We start from the raw sequence: 24,102 nt of genomic DNA, 5'->3' as shown, positions 1-24,102 counted from the left end.
CCTTCCCTATTTAAAAAATAATTGATTGCCGCTGAAAGTTTTTTGCGTTCTGTTTTATATTTCCAAAACCGGTTATTCCAGATGCCGATGTCAGGTGCAATGCTCAATGCATACAAATGCCAATGAGGGTAAACAACATTATTTGCCAACTAATTGTCATTGTTATCTCTTCTCGTACACATTTCTTCGTTATACTTAACCTTTATTGGTATCCCTGATTTGGAGAACGCAACACACACACACACTTATACACAATAATTCTTGTTTTTTTTTCTTCATTTTATTTATACCAATTACACAAAAGAAGAGAATTGAAAAAATAATAAAAAACTAAACTAACAAAATAACAAATTACACCTTGTTACGGCACCGATTTCTGTAATCCATCACTTGGCCACCAGGACAATCACGCCCCTGATACTGCAAAAGGAAACGATCGTCAAAACCCTCGGGTACGGGTGGTGTTTGATTATGCTCACCTGTGCTGGATTTCGAGGCATCATCGTGACCAGGTATGGGGGCCAATGGCACCTTTTCGGTACTTGTTACAACGGCAGCGGCGGGAGCAGATGCGGCCTCATCACCATGTTTCTCATCGCTGTCGGTGAGTTTGTGTTTCACCTCATCGTATTTCTGGGCCACGGTACTGCCGAATTCCTTGGCCTTGGTGGCCACTGTGTCGGCATAGGGTTTCAGGGTGCAGCCGGCATTTTTAAACCAAGCCGTAACTTGTCCATCTTTTTCCGGATCGCCACAATCTTTTTTCTCATCCTCGGCTTTGGTGGCGGACAACAAAATCAAAGCCAAAAATGTCCAAACAATCAAGGATTTCATGATGAAGAGTATTGATACTTTACACGAATATGGATAAAGCGCGGTTTTAATAAAAATCGATGTTTCTCCACTAAAGAGCTTTGAATAACTAAACTTTGTTGTTCGCTATTCTGATCTGTTTGGCCAAACGGACTGCTGTTGTTGTTAAAAAAAAGAAAAACCAAAAGCTGTGATTTGTTGTTGAGTTGCTCTCTCTCTTTCTCAGTCTCTCAAAACTCTGTTGAAAAAGCAGTTAAATAAATAGAGAACAGTGTAGCCATTTTGGGAGATTTTGGAAAATTGGTCGTTTAGTTTGGTTTTCTACGAATAGACTGATTTTTTATTCACAGCACATTCCATTTAATAGAATTTTTTATACCCTCCACATATAGAGTAGGGGGAGGAGTTATATTACGATTGTCATGCCGTTTGTAACACATCGAAATAATGATTATGGACCCTATAAAGTTTGTATAGAAGATAGAAATCTCCAATTTTTCACAGATCAGTCTTTGGCCTGCAGGTAGGCCAAACTCGAAGATGGGCCATATCAGTCCACGATATCGTATAGCCCCAATTTAACGGTACCCCCGATATTCGGTATTTTGATCATTTTTAATTTATCTGGAATCTAATGTGTGAAGTTCTTATTATGCACTCATCAATCTGACCAAAAATTATGTAAATAATTTTTGCCTATACCCCCAATGTAACGGTAAACCCAGATATACGGTATTTCAGTGATTGTAGCCATATTTTTCAATAGAATTGTCTGAAATTCTGCAGATGAAGTTAATTTCGCGTACTTTACTTTCCTAGACAACAACAGTGAACCAAAATTAGTACCATTTAGTACTTTTCGACTTCAATATGAAATTTAGGGATTCCTGCTCCATACATTCACTCCATACCAAATTTAGTAATATTTAGTACTTTTCGTAGAATTTTAGAACTCATTTGGAAAATCGTTTCATATCTCAAGCCTAGATACCAACAGACATCGCAATATAATATTTTAGGGTTTCAGCCATATTTCTTCACCCCATAGCAAATTTACTACCATTTAGTACTTATCGTACAAACATAGGTGGCATTTCCAAACCACAGCTTAATCTCAATCACAGATACATAAATAATAGAAATATCAAACTTTAGAAATTTATCCCAATCCCTTCACCCAAAACCAAAATTAAGTACTATTCAGTACCTTTCGTACAATTATAGTACACATTTCAGAAACCATCTCCACAAGTCTAGGCTACACATGAAAGACGAACCTAAATTTAGATTTGTTTTAGAATAAGTTTCGATTTGTTCGAATTGACCTTGAAGCCGTCACACGCTGTCCGGTTGTTGCTCTGCGGTATTTTGGCCCATTCCCGACGAAGCGCTTGCTTGAGGTAATCGACACTTTGGTATTTTTTAGTGCCAACCTTGCTTTCCAAAATACTCCAGACACAATAGCCCAACGGATTGGTATCGGGGATTTTGGTGGCCATTGTGCGCTGGAAATGAAGCGAGGAACCTCATTTTGTAACCATTCTTGGGTTGCGAGTACTGAGTGCGATGGTGCTGAGTCCTGTTGGTATGTCCAAGGTCTACGGCCAAAATGTTTGCGGTCCAAGGCTTTAATACACCCTCTAGAATATTTTCGCGATAATATTCGGCATTTATTCTGATGCCACGATCGTTTAATACGAGCGGAGAGCGACCATCGGCTGTTATGGCGGCCCACACCATCACCATGGTCGGCGCTTGAGTTCTGGGGGCCAACCGGAGGTGCACATTTTCAGCTGACCCCTTTGGCAAGTAAACGTGATCATTTGGTTTGTTTACAAACTGCTTGACAACGAATGTTTTCTCATCGGAGCGGAGAAAACCAAATTCGACAGTTCACCACTTTCGGCCAAGCGAAACAACTCTTTAGCTCCTTTAAGTCTATTTTCTTTCTGTTGCGGTGTAAGTTCTTGCATTTTTTGGAATTTCAATGGCTTTACCTCGAGCTCATGTTTCAATATTTGCCGAATGGAAAATGCGATATGTTCTGCTCACGAGCCACGACGCAGGTTTCGATCAAGTCGCTTCTTTACTTTTCGAACCATTTCTGCTGATGTTGCTGTTTTCTTCCGTCCACTTCCTTGACGTCGGGCTACGCTACCAGTATCACGGTAACGAGCGATGGTACGAGACACAAAAGATTTATTCACATTTAAATGCTGGAGTGCTCTAACGATAGCCACTTGTAGGTTTCCAGCCAAATATAAAGAAATCTCAATATCATGGTTGAATTCCATCACGGATAACTTTTTTCTGGAAAATTCTCACCAAAATGCTTTTGTACGCTTGTAAATAATATAATGAGCTGTCAGTGAAATAATTTTAACAGCTGTCGGACGAGTGGCTTAGAAATGACAGCAGTCTGAAGTTGGTTCATCTCACCCTGTATAGTAGTCATCACCCTGTATAGTAGACCGAAGAATTATTGGGATGTGTGAAATTTTAAGTGAATCGGATGCTTTCTTCGCATTTTTAAGCCTTTTGGTTATTCAAAATGTTGACCTGTTGTGGGTGAGGTACCAAAAAGGGGGTGGTCCGATATATTTCATCTTCCCACCTGGTTATGTGTTGATAGAAATATTAGGATGTGTGAAATTTGAAAGGAACCGGATACTCTTTTCGCAAATTATAAGAGATATAATTATTAAAAAAGTTGACCCTTTTTGACGGAGGTACCGGAAGGCGAGGATCGATATATTCCATCTTAACGCCAAGTGTTGTGTTGGTAAAAATATTGAGATGTGTGAAATTTAAAGAGTATCGAATGCTTTTTTTCGTATTTGATAAGAGAGATTATTATTCTAAATATTTGCCCTTTGACTTTGACCTATTGTTTACCAGAAGGGGTGCACCTATATTGCCCATCTCCGAACTCGATCGAAGTTTGACAATAATATTACGATGTTCCAAGTTTGAATAAAATCGGATGCTCCAGTATTAGCACCAGCCAGACAGCCAGAAGCACACCTCTAGATCGACTCCAAATGTCCTGAAACAGATTTGGCCTAAAGGGACCTGGGGTACAAATCTGATAACTTTATGATACATACCATCTTTAGCCATTTGGCTGATGGTATGAAAAAGCTTTGACGGGAAGATGCGCTACCTATCAGATGAGGTAGTAAATGTTCCTTTGATTAATTGAATTAATCGGTTATTCCAAATAGTAATGGTTATTCGGTTCATGTAGCTCTCTAATGTATGCTACGCACATTTCTGTACATTTGAGATACCTTCTCACAATAAAAAAAACTTTTGTTCTGGATTTGTTCTGTAGAGATATTTGGGTCACATTTGTACATAGGTGATGTATGTGCACATGCAACAAAAAAGTGGAAGAACCAGAACAAGTTTTTTTTCCAAAGACAGACATTATGAATGACAAATGTAGCAAAAACGTCGATACTTTAGCACCAAAGAAGACAATCACATTGGACAAGAAGCCGGGAAATTACAAATGGTCCATCATCGTCGTCTGCAGGCCATTGCAACATCAGTTAGGTGTCACATAACAGTCAACCATACGGTCTCGGACGTTAAACATCTCTCAGAGAAAACATAAAGAAATTATTTACAACATTAAAAAAATTAAATAAATTAAGAGCCATGGCATTTCTTTCCTATTATATTGTGTTGCAGTTTTTGATCTCGCCAAACGTTTTCGATTGCATTCAAGGCGCCGCAATAATCTGTGAAAATGACAGTTTTATCAAAAAGTCCAATGATTTTGGTGACAAATTCGCCCATAATATTTCACACATTCACATCTCCGTCGAGACGGAGATCAACGAAAATGAAGTCAACAAATTTCTTCATAAATCCAGTGTACCCTGGAGAAGGCCAAGCCATGGATGGATGAATTGCAACAGGAAGCTAAACGTTTGGAAGAAGCCGCCAAGTTGCTGGGACTTGGTATTATAAATAGTTTTGGAGCATTTATTGATAAATTGACAGAGGAAGAACCGCAGAAGCCATTGCATACTGCTCTCAATGCTACAGTAGCTGGCAATGGGGATAATAGTTCCACAACAACAGCAGGTGAATTAGCGATAACAACAACAACCGAGGAGATATCCGAATTTTTGTGTCCCGAAGGATTTATTGCCGATCATAATGGTATTTGTGAGCGTATTGAATAAATGTTACGAAATAGGTTGGATATAAATCTAAGTTCTATATCTGCATTAAAATTTTAAGGTCCGACAAAGATTCGCAAATAAAATGTCATTGGAGATATTATGGAATTGAGTGACGTATTTGTTTTGTTTTTATGTTTAAGGAAAAATTTTGTTATAAACTCCAGCTTTGTAACTTCTCGAAATTGAGAATTTCTAGATCAGCGTAAAATTATAAGTCGCCTGTCTTGTCTTTCGAACGAATTAACTTAAACGGCTAAAATTTTCTAGACGTGTGTAATTTGCCAGTAGGCATGTTAGGTTTGTAATTGGGCCATGCCGGTCTATGTTTCCGTACAGCCTCCATATAACGGTACCTCCCTTTATTCGAAATTGTTTTAAATTTCGTATCTGAAGATTTTATTGGGCACTACAACCTATGACAAAAAAAAAAATACTTAAGCAGGTGCAGCTCTTCGTGTAGCTCCCGTATAACGGCTTTCATTTAAGCTGTATGTTTCGGAATTTTTTCAAATTTTTCAAGTTTCTTCGAAATGGTGGAGGGTATTAAAAATTCGACCCTGACCGAATTTAGCTGCTTTTTTACTTGTATTTATATCCTACCAACCTATGTGTTGGGAGTTAGGAACTTTATAACACCTCGAAATATTGGTCCCCGATATAGGAAACTATATATATGGATCTTCCTATCTCGCCGTATGCCCGTCCGTCTATGTGTCCATGTTAATTTGTAATCAAGTTACGCGATTTTGACTCGATCCTCACGAATGGAGGAATTTAAAGCGGAGATGCGGTTAGGGTCAGAATAGAAGCCTATTGGTTTTGGAGATGATCCCAAAATATTAAGCGGTTGAAATGGGCCAAAAACAGAACAAATGGCAATAAAAAATATAGCATGCGATTTTTTTCAATTCGACTTACAATTTCGAATTGTACATTTTCTGAAGATTTTCGGTCGCAATTATCGTCCGATCCTCAAAAAATTTTGCATGGGGTAGGGATAGGGTCAGAATTGAGGCCTATTCTTATGGAGATGTATATCTAGGGGTCCAACTGGACCAAAAAAAGTAAAAGTTTTCTGATTTTGCAGTCGCTCTACAGGTCTACATGCATGAGGTTGCATGTGAGTTAAGGACAGGGAAGAAGGCGACCATTTTGGATTACCATTGGATTATATTTAGCTGTAAAATGGACCACAAATGTTGTTGAATTTATATTGAATGAATAACAACACGAGCAAAATAGATTTGGACATTATGAGGCTTCCGACATATTGTAGTGTAGGAGGGAATCACATGGTCGGAACCGCACGACTTTGGTCTTTGCTTACTTGGTTTTATACCCTACACCACAAGTGGTCAGGGTATTATGTCTTTGTGCATTTGTTTGTAGCAGGCAAAAGGAAACGAGATAGATCCATAGTTCCTTTAGATGATCTGCACAGAATCACATTCTGAGTCGATTTATGCATTTATCCGTCCGTCTGTCCATGTATTTTTGTAAACAAAGTACAGTTCGCATTTATTGTCCTATCCATATGAAATTTTGCACAAATCATTTGTTTGGCCCAAGGACGAACCCTATTGAAATTGGAGATAATCGGTCAAAATTTAGATATCCCATATATATCTTCGTCCGATTTGCTTTTATTGTGCACCAAACGTGTAATATCAGCACTTACGATCAGATTGGACCTCAAAATAAGTATGCCAAATTTGATCGAAATCGGTTCTGATATAGCTATATCTCCCATATATATTGTTCATACGATTTGTTATTTTTGTCCTCCGCAGCCGTAATATGCACCCTATAAAACAATATTTGTGGAACTATATCAAATACAGCTCAGAAATACATTTGCTAAATTTTATCGAGATCGGTTCAGATTTGGATATAGCTCCCATATATAACTTCGACCGATTTACCTTGGATTGTGCACCAAACGTCTAATATTTGCCCAAATTAGATGAAATTCGGTACATACGACCGAATTGAGTCTAGAAGCTAGCATGTCAAATTCGGTGAAGATCGGTTCAGATATAGCTATAGCTCCCATATATACTGTTCATCCGATTTGTTATATTTGTTACCCACAGCCGTAATATGCACTCCGTAACAACGATATTCATGGAAATGTATCCAATACAGCTCAGAAATATCTTTGCCAAATTTTATCGAGATCGGTTCCGATTTGGATATAGCTCCCTCTATATATTTTTATCCGATTTCAAATTAATTGTGCACCAAATGGGCAATACAAGTCCGAATTTAAAAGATACAAATGTTTCGGCATATTTAGTCCTTTGAACTTTAAATTATAATTATAATCATAGCGTGTATGATTGAATTCTCTCATAAAAACTTTTAATTGTTATGCGGAGCTCTATTAAATTAGGAAAGTGGTGTAGGGTATCACAAAGTCGGCCCCGCCCGACTTTAAGACTTTCTTTACTGTTTTTTTTTTTGGTGGTTTCAAAGGAAACAACTTGCCCGCTTTGGTCCCATCCCCACAACGGTAAACAATTTTAAATAACCAAAACTATCATAAAATGCGAATTGAGCGTCCAATTCTCTTAAAATTTCGCACACCCCTACATACATACATCAGTTGGCGATATCGACTGATACTTTTTTAACTTGTTTTTTTTTTTTTTGCCAGGGTGCTGGCTCTTATTAGTTAGTCAATCTTTGTACCTTTTTGATAACTTTTGTCATAAGTGACCACGATAATAAATTTCACGACTCAGCCGCTTTGTCAGAGTATTGATGTATCCGTCAAGTAGTCATCATTTTACTGTTTTATATATAAATTATATTTACCATATATATATTATAAATAATATTGACCACATAGAAATAAAAAAGTGTGCTTCTACCACCATACGCTGCTCTGTGGCGCTGGGTATTTTGTCTTTGTGCATTTGTTTGTAACATAACGTAGGAGACGAGATCGATCCATAGTTAATTATTCTGCTGATAATCTTAATCGAAATTGAAAAGTGAGCTCGGAGTAAAGCCATTGAAATTCCAAAAAGTCCATGAACTTACACCGCAACAGAAAGAAAATAGACTCAAAACAGCTAAGGAGTTGCTTCGCTTGGCCGAAAGTGATGAACTCCCGAGTTTGGTTTTCTTCGCTCCGATGAGAAAACATTCCTTGTCCAGCAGTTTTTAAACAAACAAAATAATCGGGTTTACTTGTCAAAGAGGTCAGCTAAAAATGTACACCTTCGGTTGGCCACCAGAACTCAAGCGCAGGCCATGATGATGGTGTGGGCCGCCATAACAGCCGATGGTCGCTCTCCGCTAGTATTAATCGACCGTGGCATCAGAATAAATGCCGAATATTGTCGCGAAAATATTCTGGAGGATGTATGAAAGCCTTGTGCACGCAAAAATTTTGGCCGCAGATCTTGGACATTCCAATAGGACTCAGTACCATCGCACTCAGCACGCGCCACCCAAGAATGGTTACAAAATGGGGTTCCTTGCTTCATTTCTAGCCCACAATGGCCACCAAAATCTTCGTATACCAATCCGTTGGACTATTGTGCCTTGAGTATTTTGGAAAGCAAGGTTGGCACTAAATAATACCAAAGTGTCGATCCACTCAAGCAAGTGCTTCGTCGGGAATGGACAAAATACCGCAGAGCAACATTCGGTCAGCGTGTGACGGTTTCATTGGCCGTATGAAGGCCATAATTCGTGCCAAAGGTGGCCAATTCGAACAAATCTAAACTTATTCTAAAATTTGATGCTTTTTCCGAAATTTTTTGCTTTTATTCAAAAAAATTAAAAAATATGGCGTTTGACTTTGTTGCTGTTTTTTTTTTTTTTTTTTCACCTTGTGTATGTTATTGTAAAACTCTGTCGGATATACAGAGTGGTGTAGGGCATCATGCAGTCGCCATTGACCGACTTTTTTCCTAATCTTACCTCTAGACAGCAGAAATTTATTCTTTGTTTAAAAACATTCAGTTTATAATTGCAAAGATCAGAACGAAGTTAACTTTTTCACAAAATGAGTATTCGATTTTTCATCCTTTTATTGTTTGTATTCTTGCTGGCCATTATCGGGTGCGATGGAGACAGAGCCGGTGCACCGCGAAACTGTCGACGTGGTTGTTCCCACAAACCAATGAGCATGAAAGATGTAGACCTAACTAAAGCTCAACCTGTAACGGTAGGAGGTATTTATTTCAGGTCGTACCTTTGGAGATTAATTTTTTTCCTTTTTTCTTTTATTTTCAGGGAATAAAACGTAAAAAATTTTCATTCGGAAAATAAGTTCGCTATCTTGTTGTTATTATAAAATTGACAAAAAAACCTGTCAATAAATATCCATTTTGCTTGAATACTTCGAAAATGTATTGGATTAAATTGGAATTTTTATCATTCATTTGATATGACCAAAACGAGCCTCATCGAAATAACGGTTTTAGATCCTTGGTCTCTTTGGACATTTGGAGTCGATTTAGTGATGACCGTCCTTCCGTCTGTCTGTTTGGCTGCTGCGCACGATAACTCTCGAATGGAGTATCCGATTTGATCCAAACTTGGTATATCGTAATATTATTGCCAAACTTAGATCGAGTTCGGACATGGGCAATATCGGTACCACCCCCCCCCCACGCACAAAAAGTCGGAATAAAAAAAAATTACTGCACAAAAAGAGAAAGGATAATCCGATTTTGCTCAAACTTTGCGAATGCAAATAGTTGCATTAATGCTAGGTCAGGAGCGAGAATGGATAATATCGATCCACTCCACCAAATACCCCCCCACAAAGGTTAAAATTTTTTTGAAAAATTACAACTTTTATAAAATGTGATATAAGTCCCCGATTGTCTTCAAATTACGCTTATCGTAATATTTTAATTAACCAAATGTCTGGAGTGAACATGGGATATATCGGTCCACTCCTTCTGGTACCTTCCCCACAAATGGTTAAAATTGGGAATATTTATGAAGCTCATAAAACACGAAATTAACATCCGATTCCATTCAGACTTGGCACATCTCAATATTACCATCAACACAAGATCTGTTATATAGATGGTGGAGATCGGACAATTCCTTCTGGTACCTCCCCCACAAATGGTCAAAGTTTGGAATAACCAAAACGATCATAAAATCCGAAATAAGCATCCGGTTATCTTTAAAGTACACACATCAACATATTTTTATTAACCCAAGGTCTGGTGTGGTATGGTATGGTATGGTATGGTATGGTATGGTATGGTATCTATCGATCCACTTCTTCTAGTACCTCCCCCAAAAAAGGTTCAAAATTTTGAATATCCCTATCCCTTTCCGCATAAAACACGAAATTTATATCCTATTCCATTCAGTTTCGGTAAATCTCAATATTTCCATCAACACAAGATCTCTTATGACGATGGTAGAGATCGCACGATTTCTTCTGGTATCTCTCCCACGGGTTTAAGATTTCTGAAAATCAAAATGCTCAAAGAAAGCGAAATAAGCAGCCAACTCTCTTCAAATTTCACACATCCAAAAATTTTTGCTAACTCAAGATCTGAAGTACCTTCAATTTCCAATACTTATATCTGTCAACTTGCTATATCTAAATATTTCTCTTAATCAGAAATCTGATATGAATATTTGATTTATCGAAATTTATGAATTCGCATAAAATTGGATTTAAATGTTCGATCTCAACCAAATTTTGCTCATACCGATATTTTTATCTGTATTAGATGAAGTATTAAAATGGAATACTTCGGTCTGCTATATCTGTTACCCCACGTATATTTCCGCATTTTCCAAAAATGTACACATATTTCATATAAAGTATAGGAAGTAGACGATGTAGTCCAAATATGGAACTTTGCAATATTTCTATCAGTCTTAGGTCAGATACGAATTGGACAACTGCTTCGGAACCTCCCCCATAAAGGGTAAACAGTTTGAATTATAATAACTCAGGGCTGGGTGTATAAATCTGATACCGATTGATACTATTTTCCTTGTTGATTTTTATAAAAGTCACTCGAAAGCAAAATAGTTCGAAAATAAGCCACTGAACTGAAATATAGTTGCACTTTTATTTCAAACTCCAAATATTAGAAAAAATATAAATTAAAAAAAAAACTAACATTCACCTTGGGCTCGTCCGGGATTTGAACCCGGGACCTCCCGCACCCTAAGCGGAAATCATACCCCTAGACCAACGAGCCAGTTGTCGGATCGGCAACTACAGCTAAATAGCAACTAATTCCATTGTGTAATGATCAAAGCACATGTAAAACACTATTTCAAATTCCGCGACGCTTGGTTTGGATGTTGTGCGACATCATGTATGTATGCTTATCAATTCATACATACAAACACACACACAACATATTTAACATAGCGTATTCAAATAAAGCGAACAACATAAATAGAAAACGGCGAAGAGAAACTATTAAAAATAGCTTTAAGTTTTTTTTTTTTTTTTGATAGCCTCCACCATGTATGGATCGAAAAAGTGTTTTGCGCCCTTAGACACCAATTTAAACCCAAATGGATTTGAAAATATAACTAAAATTTTATACAAAAAACTCAATAAGCCGAAGCATTTGTATATTTTAAATTCGGAATTGTATTGCCCATTTGGTGCACAAATAATTTCAAATTGGATAAAGATATATATGGGAGCTATATCCAAATCGGAACCGATCTCGATAAAATTTTGCAAATATATTTTTGAGCGGTATTTTATATATTTCCCTGAATATCGTTGTTACAGAGTGCATATTACGGCTGTGGGTAACAAATATAACAAATCGGATGAACACTATAGCTATATCTGAATCGATCTTCACCAAATTTGACATACTAGCTTTTAGACTCAATTCGGTCGTAAGTGCCAAATTCCATCCCATTTGGACAAATATTAGACGTTTGGTGCACAATAAAAGGTAAATCGGACGAAGTTATATATGGGAGCTATATCCAAATCTGAACCGATCTCGATAAAATTTAGCAAATGTATTTCTGAGCTGTATTTGATATATTTCCCCAAATATTGTTGTTACAGAGTGCATATTACGACTGCGGAGGACAAAAATAACAAATCGGATGAATAATATATATGGAAGCTTTCTGAACCGATTTCCATCAAATTTGGCATACTTATTTTCAGGCCTAATTTGGTTGTATGTGCAAAATTCCATTCCAAATTCCTATTCGGGCAAAGGCAAATCGGACGAACATATATATGGAAGCTATATCTAGATTTTGACCGATTATCTCCAATTTCAATAGGGTTCGTCCTTGGGCCAAACAAATGATCCAGTACCAGGTACCAGAAGAAAAGTACCGATCTTTAGCATTTTTATAACAGATCTTATGTTGATAGAAATATTGACATGTGCCAAGTCTGAATGGAATTGGGTATTAACTTATTCTTTTTTATGAGTTTCATGGATATTCAAAATGTTGACTCTTTGTGTGGGAGTTACCAGAAGGAGTGAATCGACATATCCCATTTTCACAGAAGATCTTGTGTTTTTAGAAATAATTGTATGTGTGAAATATGAGGAGAATCTGATGTATATTTCGGATTTTATAATCCTTTTATACCCTCCATCATACCATGGAGGGTATATTCATTTTGTCATTCCGTTTGCAACTCATCGAAATAAGGATTTTAGACCCAACAAAGTATATATATTCTTGATCGGCGTAAAATTCTAAGACGATTTAGCCATGTCCGTCCGTGTGTCTTTCTGTCTGTCTGTCTGTTGTAATCACGCTATCTTTCGAACGAATTTAGATAGAAGGCTAAAATTTTGCACACATGTTTATTTTGCCAGTAGGCAGGTTAAGGTCCACGTTTTCATATAGCCCCCATATAACGGTAACTCCCGGTATTCGTTATTTTGATGATTTTAGCGACATTATTCACCGGAATTGTTTCATATTTGGCATTTGAAGTTCGAAATGGATACTACAGCCTGAGACAGAAAATTGTCTATACAGGTCCCGGTCTTCATATAGCTCCTATATAACGGTACCTCCCTATGTACGGTATTTTTATGATTTTGGATACATTATTCACCGTTTATTTCAAATTTCGAATTTGAATATGGTAATGGCTTGTGACAAACAATGCCTGTGTAGGTGCACGTCGTACAGGCCCTAATATGACGGCTATATTCGGTATTTATACCCTACAACACTATGTGTTGGGGGTATTATAAGTTTGATTGGGCCAGAATTTATGTAACACCTCGAAATATTAATTTCCCATATAGGAAAGTATATATGGATCTTCCTAGCTCGCCGAGCTGAGTCGATCTAGCTATGTATGTCCGTCCGTCCGTCTGTCCGTCTGTCCATGTTAATTTGTAATCACTCTACAGGTCGTAATTATGGCCCGATCTTCACGAAATTTAGAATGGAGGTGGGCCTAGGGTAAGAATAGAACCCTATTTCTTTTGGAGATGATCGAAATGGACCAAAAACTGAAAAAATGTCGGATTTTGCAGTAGCTATACAGGTCGCAATTATAGACCAATCGACGCGGAACTTCGCATGTAGCTAGAGTTTAGGGCGGGGAAGAAGCCTACCAATTTGGGTGGTCATCGGATAATATTTAGCGGGTAAAATAGACCATAACCTTTCTGTTGAAAAAATTCAACATTTTTCATTAAACCGCGAATATTTTAAATCCCGGCAAAATCACAAAGCCTTGACAAGGTTACTTTTGATCTTTACATTGATGTTAACATCCAACAAAACGGATATATAGCAAAATATGTGCGATATATATGTCTATCAAAGAAGATATGCTTGAAACATCTCTTATATGTCGAGAACGGCTGAACTGATTTCAACAGTTCTCATTAATTCAGAATAGCCTCTTGGCAGGAAAGAAAAAACGTCTAAAAAATCGCATAAAAATATCTCTCTAAAGATGAAAATATTGATTTTGTAATATTTTCTCATATTTTTTCCATTTTGTCATATTTTTGGCATATTTTCATTTTGAATTAAACATTTGGTAATATTTCTACAGCTAACAAAACTAAGTAGTTAGGATATCAGGATATCATATACAGATCGCATTTATGACCCGATCCTAACGAAATTTTGCCTGGGGATCAGATGAGGGTCAGAATAGAAGCCTACTCCTTTTGGAGATGATCGCCATATATTTAGGGGTTGAAATGGACAACAAAACTGAAAAATTGTCAGGAAGTCGTAAATATCGCCCGATCCTCACGCGAATTTGAATGGACATTGCAAAAGCCAAATAGTTTTGGATGGCCATCCAAAAATATTCAATGTGTGAAATAGTTTGCCAAATTTTGTAGACAAAATACGAAAATATCCATTCCAGTGACTCTTTGGAGAATTCACAAATACAGGAAAGACGCAATTCTGACTATTTCGTTAAGGCTGATTTCGTTGAAGAATATAGTCAAATGTCTGTATCTCATATAGATGCGTTTCAGTCAAAAACCAATAATAAATGTTAATCTTTTGCCACTTCTGAGAGATTATAGGTCTTTGGGAAATATTGGTTCCAGATCTAAGAAGACCATTTACGTGCAACATCTACCAATAAATTGGAAATGAGCAAATTAGTTCACCTTGCTATTATTCGAAAATTAGAGAACGAAACCTGATGGTTTTATTTTATTATATGTCACAATATCTTGTGCAATTCTTTCGAGTATCTCGCCTATACAAACTGTATCGTTTATTATAGTGTTGTAGGGTATTCAACGGTCGGCCCCGTTCGACTGTAGCCTTTGCTTACTTGTTTTAAAATGAATTTTTGCGAATGTTATGTTTTTCGAAAATTTTCAAATTCGTTCTAAATGGTGGGGGTATTTTGCTTTTTTACTTGTTGTTTATTTAAAATGTTGACCCTTTGTGGGGGAGGTACCGGAAGGAATGGCCTGATCTCTACATCTTTATAACAGATTTGGTGTTAATAGAAATATTGTTTTACCCCTTGATTTTTTACCTCTTGATGAAGTGGACCTATATTGTCCATTTTCGCACCTGACCTAGCATTGAAGCAAGTATTATGTAAAGTAAAATATATTTTTTAAGCTATGACCTTTTGTGAGGGAGTTACCAGATGGAGTGAACCGATATTGCACATCTCCGAGTTCGATCTAAGTTTGGAACAAATCGGATACTCCCTTCGAGAGTTATCGTGCGCACCAGTCAGACAGATAGACAGATAGACGGACGGACGGATATCACTAGATCGACTCCAAATGTCCTGAAAAGGGTTTGGTCCAAAGTGACCTAGGGTCTAAAACCGGTATTTCGACAAGGCACGTTTTGGTCGAATCAAATGATATATACCCTCTATAACCATAAGGCAGAGGGCATAAAAAAGACCGAGGAAAATTTGAACCAAAAAAGGGGATATTTTCGAATTTTTGTATAACCCCCACCATACAATGGAGGGTATATTAATTTTGTCATTAAATTTCAACATCTCCAAATATTCGTCGGAGGTCCCAAAAAGTAAGGTCTAGCCCTCATATAACAATACCTCCATTCTTTGAAGGTTTCTGCCACAATTTCCAACCAATTTAGATGATAATATGGGTTTTGCTATTTGGGCTATTTTTACTTTTTTATTTTTATTTAATCAGATTAATATTCTAAGTTAACATATTCTACTCTTTTCATAAGAGTAAAAAGTTCAGCCCGGCAGAACCTAAAGCCCTTTTTACTTATTTTTAATGCATTAATGCAAATATTTCTTTCATATCTAATGAAATAGATATTTATTTTCTGTTGTATAACGAAATTTAATAATGAATATTTTTGTCATCGATGTCATCATTCTAAAAAGATTCTTTGTTGGCGATTTTTGCATCAAATCACAAAAAGTGCGGATTTTACTGCAAAATGAGTTTTTAAAATCATTATCTAAAATTGGCCTTATCCGATTATTCTCGATTTGTCCCTCCATACAAACTTTGTCATAGCAATACAGAAAACAATTGTGTTCATGAAAAAAAAAAATGATTTTTACTTTGAATACACATGAGCGGCATAGCTAAGTTTCAATAAAAACAGAATAAATAAAAAAAGTTAATTTCTCCCCGACGGGGAATTGAACCCCGGTCTCCCGCGTGACAGGCGGGGATACTAACCACTATACTATCGAGGATGACTGCAGAACTAACGAAAAGTCAAGATTTAGAGCTTACTAACTGTCTGGCTGACATCTCAATATATTTAACTTTTGGCGAATTATTTCAAAATTCAAGTAATATTTTTTTTTATATGTAAGTAAAATGTTTTTTTCACTATGCGTTCACTATGCGGTGGGGTATTTTAAATTTGATATGTAAGACCTCTAAATATTTGTCCTGCACATGGGAATTCAGGTATGGATCTTCCTATGTCGCTAAGCCGAATAGATTTAGCTATATATGTCCCTCCGTCTGTCCATGTTAATTTGCAATCACGTTGCAGGTCGCAATTCTCGTCCGATCCTCATGAAATTAAGCATAGAGGTGGAATTAAGATCAGAACAGAAGTCTATTTAGTGGGCAAAACAATCCATTACTTTAATGTAATGGTGAATTCACAATACATTATATTGGTGCTAGTTATTCCGCCTATGTCCGTCCGTCTGTCTGCCCGGCTGGTGAGCACGATAACTCTTGAAGGGATTATCCGATTTGATCCAAACTTGATACATCGTAATATTATTATTAAACTTAGATTGAGTTAGGATATGGGCAATATCGGTCCTCTCCTTCCTGGTACCTCCCCCACAAAAAGCCGAAATTTTCCAAAAAAATATTTTTTCCACAAAAAGTGAAATAATAATCCGATTTTGCTCTAACTTTGCAAATCCTTATATTTCCATCAGTGCTACGTCAGATAAGAAAATGGAATATATCGGTCCTCTCCTTCAAGTACTTCCCCCACAAAGGGCCAATATTTTAAATAGTTAAAACTTACTTAAATGTCTTTTTGTCCGATTGTCTTCAAATCCCAATATTTCTTTAAACCAAGGTGTTAAGATGGAATATTTAGGTCCTCTCCTTCTTGTACCTCCCCCATAAAAGTAAATTAAAAAAAAAATATTTTTTGAACAGAAAGAGAATTGGTAATGCGAATTCGATTTCCGAACTTTGCAAATCCTAATATTTGCGTCAGTTCTAGGTCAGGTGCTAAAATGGACAATATAATTACACCTATCATAAAATGTGTTTAATAGTCTGATTGTCTTAAAATCTTCCAATATCTGGTTTAAAGATGGAATATATCGATCCACTTCTTCTGGAATATTCATGAAGCTCATAAAACACGAAATTAACATCCGATTCCATTCAGACTTGGTACATACCAATGTTTCCATAAACACAAGATCTGTTATAAAGATTGTAAAGATTGGACCATTTTTTTCATACCTCTCCCACATAAGGTTCAAGATTTTAAAAAGCAAATGAGCATCCAACCCTCTGTAAAAATTTTTGTTAACACAAGATCTGTTGTGAAGATGATATGTATCTGGGAACCCCGAACAAGTCAGCGATTCTTTACAACTTGCATTAAATATTTCTCTCATGGCGCCGGCCATGGCGATGGTTGCTCTCCGCTCGTATTAATCGACCGGTGACATCAGAATACATGCCGAATATTATCGCGAAAGTATTCTGGAGGGTGTATTAAAGCCTTGGACACGCAAACATTTTGGCCACAGACCTTGGACTTTCCAACGGGACTCAGCACCATCGCACTCTGCGCACCCCAAGAATGGTTACAAAATGAGGTTTCTCGCTTCATTTCCAGCGCACAATGGCCACCAAAATCTCCAGATACATATTTGTTGGACTATTGTGTCTGGAGCATTTTGGAAAGCAAGGTTGGCGCTATAAAATACCAAAATGTCGATCACCTCAAGCAAGCGCTTCGTCGGGAATGGTCCAAAATATATATATTATTTTAAATTTTGATATTTCCGAAATTTTTTTGCTTTCATTCAATAAAATTAAATTGGAATTTTGCACGTACGATCAGATTGGACATGAAAATAAGTATCCCAAATTTGATCAAATCGGTTCAGATATAGCTACAGCTCCCACATATATTGTTCATCCGATATGTTATTTTTGTCCTTCGCAGCCGTAATATGCACTCTGTAACAACAATATTCGGGGAAATATATCAAATGCAGCTCATAAATACATGTGCCAAATTTTATCGAGATCGGTTCAGATTTGGATATAGCTCCCATATATAACTTCGTCCGATTTACCTTTGATTGTGCACCAAACGTCTAATATTTGTCCAAAGTGGATGATATTTGGCACCGAATTGAGTCTAAAAGCTAGTATGTCAAATTTGAAGATCGGTTCAGATATAGCTATAGCTACCATATATACTGTTTATCCGATTTGTCATGTTTCTTACCCACAGCCGTAATATGCACTCCGTAACAGCGATATTCAGGGAAATTTATCAAATACAGTTCAGAAATATCTTTGCCAAATTTTATCGAGATCGGTTCCGATTTGGATATAGCTCTCATATATATCTTTATCCAATTTCAAATTAATTGTGCACCAAATGGGCAATACATGTCCAAATGTAAAAGATACAAATGCTTCGACATATTTAGTCCTTTGAACTTTAAATTATAATTATAATCATAGCGTGCATGGTTGAATTCTCTTATAAAAACTTTTAATTGTCATTCGGAGCTCTACTAAATTAGCAAAGTGGTGTAGGGTATCATAAAGTCGGCCCCGCCCGACTTTAAGACTTTCTTTACTGTTTTTCTTTTTCAAAAACCCAAAATTACAATGGGAAGTAAAAGCTTTGTGTAATATTGTTATAAAAGCAGATAACATCCTGTGTTATATTTTAAATATAAGAGTCATCATTTTTAAAATTTTTAACCCTTCGTGGGGGATGTACTAGAAGATGTGGGTCAATATGTGCACTTTCGCATAGAGCCTAACACCGCTATAAATATTAGGATATGCATTGTTTGGACACAATTGGATAATCCTTTCTATTTCTTTTTTATTGAAAATTTTTATTTTTTTTTGGGAAGTACCAGAAGGTGTGAATCAATATTCCTCATCTACGAATTTTATAACAATATTACGATGTACTAAGTTTGGACCAAATGAAATACTCTCTTGAGAGTACACGAACGGACAACGCTGTTTCGACTCCTGAAACATATTTTGTCGAAAGTCGTTGTCTAAAATCGTAATTTCGATGAGGCACATTTTGGCCGTATTAAATTACATATACCCCCTGTTACCACTTGGCGTAGAGTATAAAAACAATACAAAATTTTGATGAACAACATTTTCACATCACTTTATTTCGTAAAATATCTACTCTTCATTGAAAACATCCACACAACTCTGTTGAAATTTTATTCAATCTTCTTTTTTTGCTATTGTTGTAAATACTCATATAAATTAATTAATGATCTCGGCAAACTCGCGAAATTTCTTGCAATTACCCAAGGCATCCAGAATAAAGCCATTGCCACACTTCTGGTCGATTATCACAACATCGGTGTCAATGACTTCATCCGGTTTAAATAACAATTTCTTTTCGCCAATTTCCATTGATTCGACCGAATCCTTCTTCAGATTATCCTTCAAATCATTATATTTGGTTTGCAGTTTCTTTTGCAAATCTTTGGATTTCTCTTTGAGTTTTTGGAAACCTTCACGGATATTTTCGGACCATTGTTTGGTTTTCTCCTTGACATTGGCACCCAGATTTGCTGTGCTCTTCTTCAGTTTGCAACTCCATTCCTTGAGGACATCTCGGACTTTGTTGCCAGATCGCTCTTCATCACTGTTGCCCGGGATTTTGGGGCCAATGATGGTGGCATCCGATGTGGCTAATTTATCATCGCATTCAAATAAATTAGCCTGGGTGACCACAAAACTGAGCAACAATATTAGAGCTGATAGGAATATTACTTGGTGTTTCATTTCAACCACAATTGTGAATTTGTATTTTCCGTTTTTTTTTCTGTTTTTCTATTTCTTATTGGAATTTTCTTTGACGTGTAGAAGCTCTGACGCTGCACGGTCAACTGATTGTGAGTACATTTGGTCGACAGTTATTTGTATAGAGCTCACTATGGTTAAGTGATTTATTTATTTATGTAATTTAATGTAGGCAAATTGTCTCCCATTTCATGTATGCAGCGAGACTTCCACTTCACCTCATCTTTGATGGGGGGGATTCAATTGTTCGTCTTTTGTATGTTCATCATAAAAAACGGGATGCAGTTCAGCGAATGACCAGCGGGGCAATTATTCTACAAAACTTTTATTTATAAACTTGTCTTGATTATTTCTATGCTATTCAAGCTTATTCATCTTTGAAGAAATAGAGCCAGCCACCAAAGGAGAGCTGATAAGATGATTCAGAATTGCACAACTGTGTGGCAATCACACTTTCTCAGAAAAGAATTAGAAATGGTGGGTGGTAGAAAAACACAAGATTTCAAATGAATGTAAGGCTAATTTTATGTTGAACGTAGGAATACTGTAGAGTTTGATCCAAAAGGTTATAACGAAAGATGGTCAAGACAAACTTCTTCAAGATACCATTTATGGAGGAGGATCACAGTCGTAACATTCAGTACGAACAATTCAAACAATTAGTAAAGGGTGTTTTTTATATTGAGGCATAGAACTTCTAATTGAAATAAAACACAAGAAAATCGTTTTAATTTCCATCAATATGGCTTTATTGGAAGGATAATTTTATGCCATTAATTAATAATTTCGGGCATGTGGCCACCGCGGCTTCCTCAAATAAATCCAATTTTACAGGTTCAATTTTCAACCACTTTTTCGAGCATATGGGGCCGTATGTCAGCAATAACACCACGAATATTGGCTTCCAAGTCCCCTAACGTTTCTGGTTTGTTGGCTCTTTGCTCTACAGGGGCAATTGCTTCTTCGGTGCCCACTGTTCGACTTCTCTGCGGAGTAAGCGTAGTGCGAAAACGATCCATGGTTAACCGAATTAATTGCTCTGATGGACGACTATGTCGACCAAAAAATGGACTGAGCTTGCGGTGAACTTCGCGGACTGAACGATTACTTTCGAAATAAATTTGCACGATTTGCAAACGCTGTTCTTTTGTCAACCAGTTAATGATGAAATGGCCGCCAGTTAAAAAAAGTGATGCCAACTTAAAGTTCTATAGCCCTATATTCTTTATATTCTTATATTCTTATTCTTTATATTCTTAATCCGCCTAAAATTCTATATCGATTTAGCGATGTCCGTCCGTTTATCCTTCTGTGGAAATCAATCTAGCTTCCGAACGAAATGAAGTAGGTTGATAAAATTTTACTCAATTGTATATTATGTCTGCAGGACTTTTGGTATTGAAAATGGGTCATATAGATCCACTTTTTGGTATAGCCCCCATATAATGGTACCTCGATTTTTTCGGTATTTTTATGATTTTGGCGACATTATTTACCGGAATTGTTTCAAATTTGGTTTTTGAAGTTCGTAACGGATACCACAGCCTTAGACAGAAAATTGTCTGTGCTGGTCCACGTCTTCGTATAGCCCCCCTACAATGGTACCTCCCGATATTCGGTATTTTGATGATTTTAGCGACATTATTGACCGGAATTGTTTCAACTTTGGTATTTGAAGTTCGTAACGGATACCACAGCTTAAGACAGAAAATTTTCTATGCAGGCCCACGTCTTTGTATAGCCCCCATATAACGGTACCCTCCGATATTTGGTATTTGGATGATTTTAGCGTCATTTTTCGCCGGAATTGTTTCAAATTTGGTTTTTGAAGTTTGTAGCGTATACCACAGCCTATGACAGAAAATTGTCTGTGCAGGTCCACGCCTTCGTAAAGCCCCCATATGACGCTACCTCTCAATATTCGATATTTTTGAGAATTTTAGCGACATTATTCACTGGAATTGTTTGAAATTTGGTATTTGAAGTTCGTAACGGATACCACAGCCTAAGACGGAAAATTGTCTGTGCAGGTCTAGGACTTCGTATAGGCCCCAAATATCAGTACCTCCCTTTTTTTCGGTATTTTGGTAATTTAACGACATTTTTCACCGAAAATGTTTCAAATTTGGTATTTGTAGTTCGTAATAAATACTACAGCCTATGACAGAAAATTGTCTGTGCAGGTCCTCGTCTTCATATAGCCTCCATATAAAGGTACCCTCCTATAATCGGTATTTTGATGATTTTAGCTACATTTTTCTCCCGAATTGTTTCAAATTTGGTAATTGAAGTTCGTAATGGATACTACAGCCTATGACAGAAAATTGTCTGTGCAGGTCCACGCCTTCGTATAACCCACATATAACGGTACTCTCCGATATTCGGTATTGTGATGATTTTAGCTACATTTTTTCTCCGGAATTGTTTTAAATTTGGTATTTGAGGTTCGTAACCTCAAAGGTACCACAGTTTAAGACAGAAAATTGTCTATGCAGGTCCACATCTTCTTATAGCCCCCATATGACGCTACCTCCCAATATTCGGTATTTTGATGATTTTAGCGACATTATTCACCGGAATTGTTTCAAATTTTGTGTTTCAAGTTCGTAATGGATACCACAGTCTAAGACAGAAAATTGTCTGTGGAGGTCTGGGACTTCGTATAGGCCCCAAATATCTGTACCTCCCTATATTCGGTATTTTCATAATTTTAGCTACACCGATGTTTTTTTGTTTCGCATTTGAATATTGTAATGGCTTATGACAAAAGTTGCCCTAATATAACGGCTACAATCGGTATTTTTAAGATTTGAAAAGAATTTTTAACGGATTTTATTTTTTTGAAAATTGCATAATTCGTTCCAAATGGTGGAGAGTATTCAAAGATCGGCCCGGCCGAACTTACAGCTTTTTTACTTGTTTGTACTTTTTTTAGTACGTACATATTTCCAAAAACCTCCTTCAAATCCCTACACTCTAACAGCCTAACCCTAATATCAATATTGAAACATTCTGGCTATAATCTAAACCAAAATTGAACCAAATTTAGTAACATTTGGTACAGTTTTACACTTAGTACACAATTCCAAAACTACCGCCTCCTTCCCCAACATAGCTCTTATACACAGATGCCAAGATTTTAATTTTATCCTTTCAAATAATACAAAAGGCACTAAATCTAGTACTTTTTACTACTTTTAGTTTGAATTTTAGAAAAAAAAAAGAAATGCTTAGCTACATTTATCCTATACCCCATCAGCCATCATCATGCCAAATTTCAGAGTTCTAGATCTATTCAATTTATCAATTTTTACTACTTTTTGTACACTTTTAGTTCGGAATATTCGAAAACCCAGCCTTATCTCACCCCCACATACGCACAAACATTGACCTACATTCAACATTTTAAGAATAAAGATAAATTAAAGGGTCATATACGAATATTTCGAGGTGTTGCAAACGGAATGACAAATCTAATATACCTCCAAGGGAATGAAGGAGGGTATAAAGACATAATACTAATTTCAAAACCAACACACATTTCAAATCACAGCGTAACTTTATTATAAAATACAAAAAACTTAAATATACAACTAATTTTCAACATAAGCAAAACACACACATATTCACTTTTATTTTTGAAAAAAAAACAACGCAATTTCTGATATTAATTACATGTCTGTTGTAGCGAATCGGTTTTTTCTCTTTTCTACTTCCTCACTTGTTTGCAATTGCCCAACACATCCAATATAAAACCATGACCACATTCTTGATCGGCTTTCAATTTTTCGGGATTTATCATTTCGACATTTTCCAAAACGAATTTCTTATCCTTATGCGGGACCAATTCGGCCGAGTCCTTGCTCAAATGATCCTTGAAATCGTGGAATTTGCTTTCGAATTTTGTGTGCAACTCTTTGGATTTTTCAGTGAGTTTTTTGAAACCATCTCGCACATCTTCGCCCAGCTGTTTGGTCTTCTCCTTGACGTTGTCGCCAAAATCGCTGGCAGTTTTCTTAAATTTACAGCCCCATTCCTTGAAGACGCCCTTCACTTTGTCGCCGGTATCCTCGGAACTGGCTATTTTGGGTCCAATGCCAGGTATCTCTGAGAGA

At 36.7% G+C, this 24,102-nt stretch overlaps 3 protein-coding genes, 1 long non-coding RNA gene and 2 other non-coding genes across 6 annotated transcripts; 1 reads left to right on the top strand and 5 right to left on the bottom strand.

Moving 5' to 3' along the window:
* Positions 1 to 258: 258 nt before the first annotated feature.
* Positions 259 to 935, bottom strand: LOC131801478 (uncharacterized). Its single transcript, XM_059120232.1, has 2 exons — positions 480 to 935; positions 259 to 420 (listed from the first exon to the last, which is right to left on the bottom strand). Exons 1-2 carry the CDS (start codon positions 832 to 834, stop codon positions 407 to 409), a joined length of 369 nt encoding a protein of 122 aa, XP_058976215.1. The 5' UTR covers positions 835 to 935; the 3' UTR covers positions 259 to 406.
* An 8,043-nt stretch (positions 936 to 8,978) lies between these two features.
* LOC131801477 (uncharacterized) lies at positions 8,979 to 9,363 on the top strand. Its single transcript, XR_009341847.1, has 2 exons — positions 8,979 to 9,189; positions 9,258 to 9,363. It is a non-coding gene; the product is annotated as an uncharacterized LOC131801477 (long non-coding RNA).
* A 1,771-nt stretch (positions 9,364 to 11,134) lies between these two features.
* TRNAP-AGG (transfer RNA proline (anticodon AGG)) lies at positions 11,135 to 11,206 on the bottom strand. Its single transcript has one exon. It is a non-coding gene; the product is annotated as a tRNA-Pro (tRNA).
* Positions 11,207 to 16,086: 4,880 nt separating this feature from the next.
* Positions 16,087 to 16,158, bottom strand: TRNAD-GUC (transfer RNA aspartic acid (anticodon GUC)). The gene has a single exon. It is a non-coding gene; the product is annotated as a tRNA-Asp (tRNA).
* Positions 16,159 to 19,441: 3,283 nt separating this feature from the next.
* Positions 19,442 to 19,969, bottom strand: LOC131801474 (uncharacterized). Its single transcript, XM_059120229.1, has one exon. The coding sequence runs from the start codon at positions 19,967 to 19,969 to the stop codon at positions 19,442 to 19,444; it is 528 nt and encodes a 175-aa protein (XP_058976212.1).
* A 3,558-nt stretch (positions 19,970 to 23,527) lies between these two features.
* Positions 23,528 to 24,102, bottom strand: LOC131801476 (uncharacterized; the record flags this gene model as incomplete). Its single annotated transcript, XM_059120231.1, is given in 1 exon segment — positions 23,528 to 24,102. A coding segment is annotated over 1 exon segment (406 nt), but the record flags the coding sequence as incomplete, so codon positions are not given.

This window comes from Musca domestica, unplaced genomic scaffold, assembly GCF_030504385.1.
Source record: "Musca domestica strain aabys unplaced genomic scaffold, Musca_domestica.polishedcontigs.V.1.1 160, whole genome shotgun sequence".
Lineage (NCBI taxonomy): Eukaryota > Metazoa > Arthropoda > Insecta > Diptera > Muscidae > Musca > Musca domestica.
Note: the sequence above shows the minus strand (reverse complement) of the source record. Positions and strands in the feature narration are given on the sequence as shown.

Bases quoted from the DNA above. Each gene is read 5' to 3' on its own strand.
- LOC131801478 (XM_059120232.1), bottom strand. From the start codon at position 834: ATGAAATCCTTGATTGTTTGGACATTTTTGGCTTTGATTTTGTTGTCC.
- LOC131801474 (XM_059120229.1), bottom strand. From the start codon at position 19,969: ATGAAACACCAAGTAATATTCCTATCAGCTCTAATATTGTTGCTCAGT.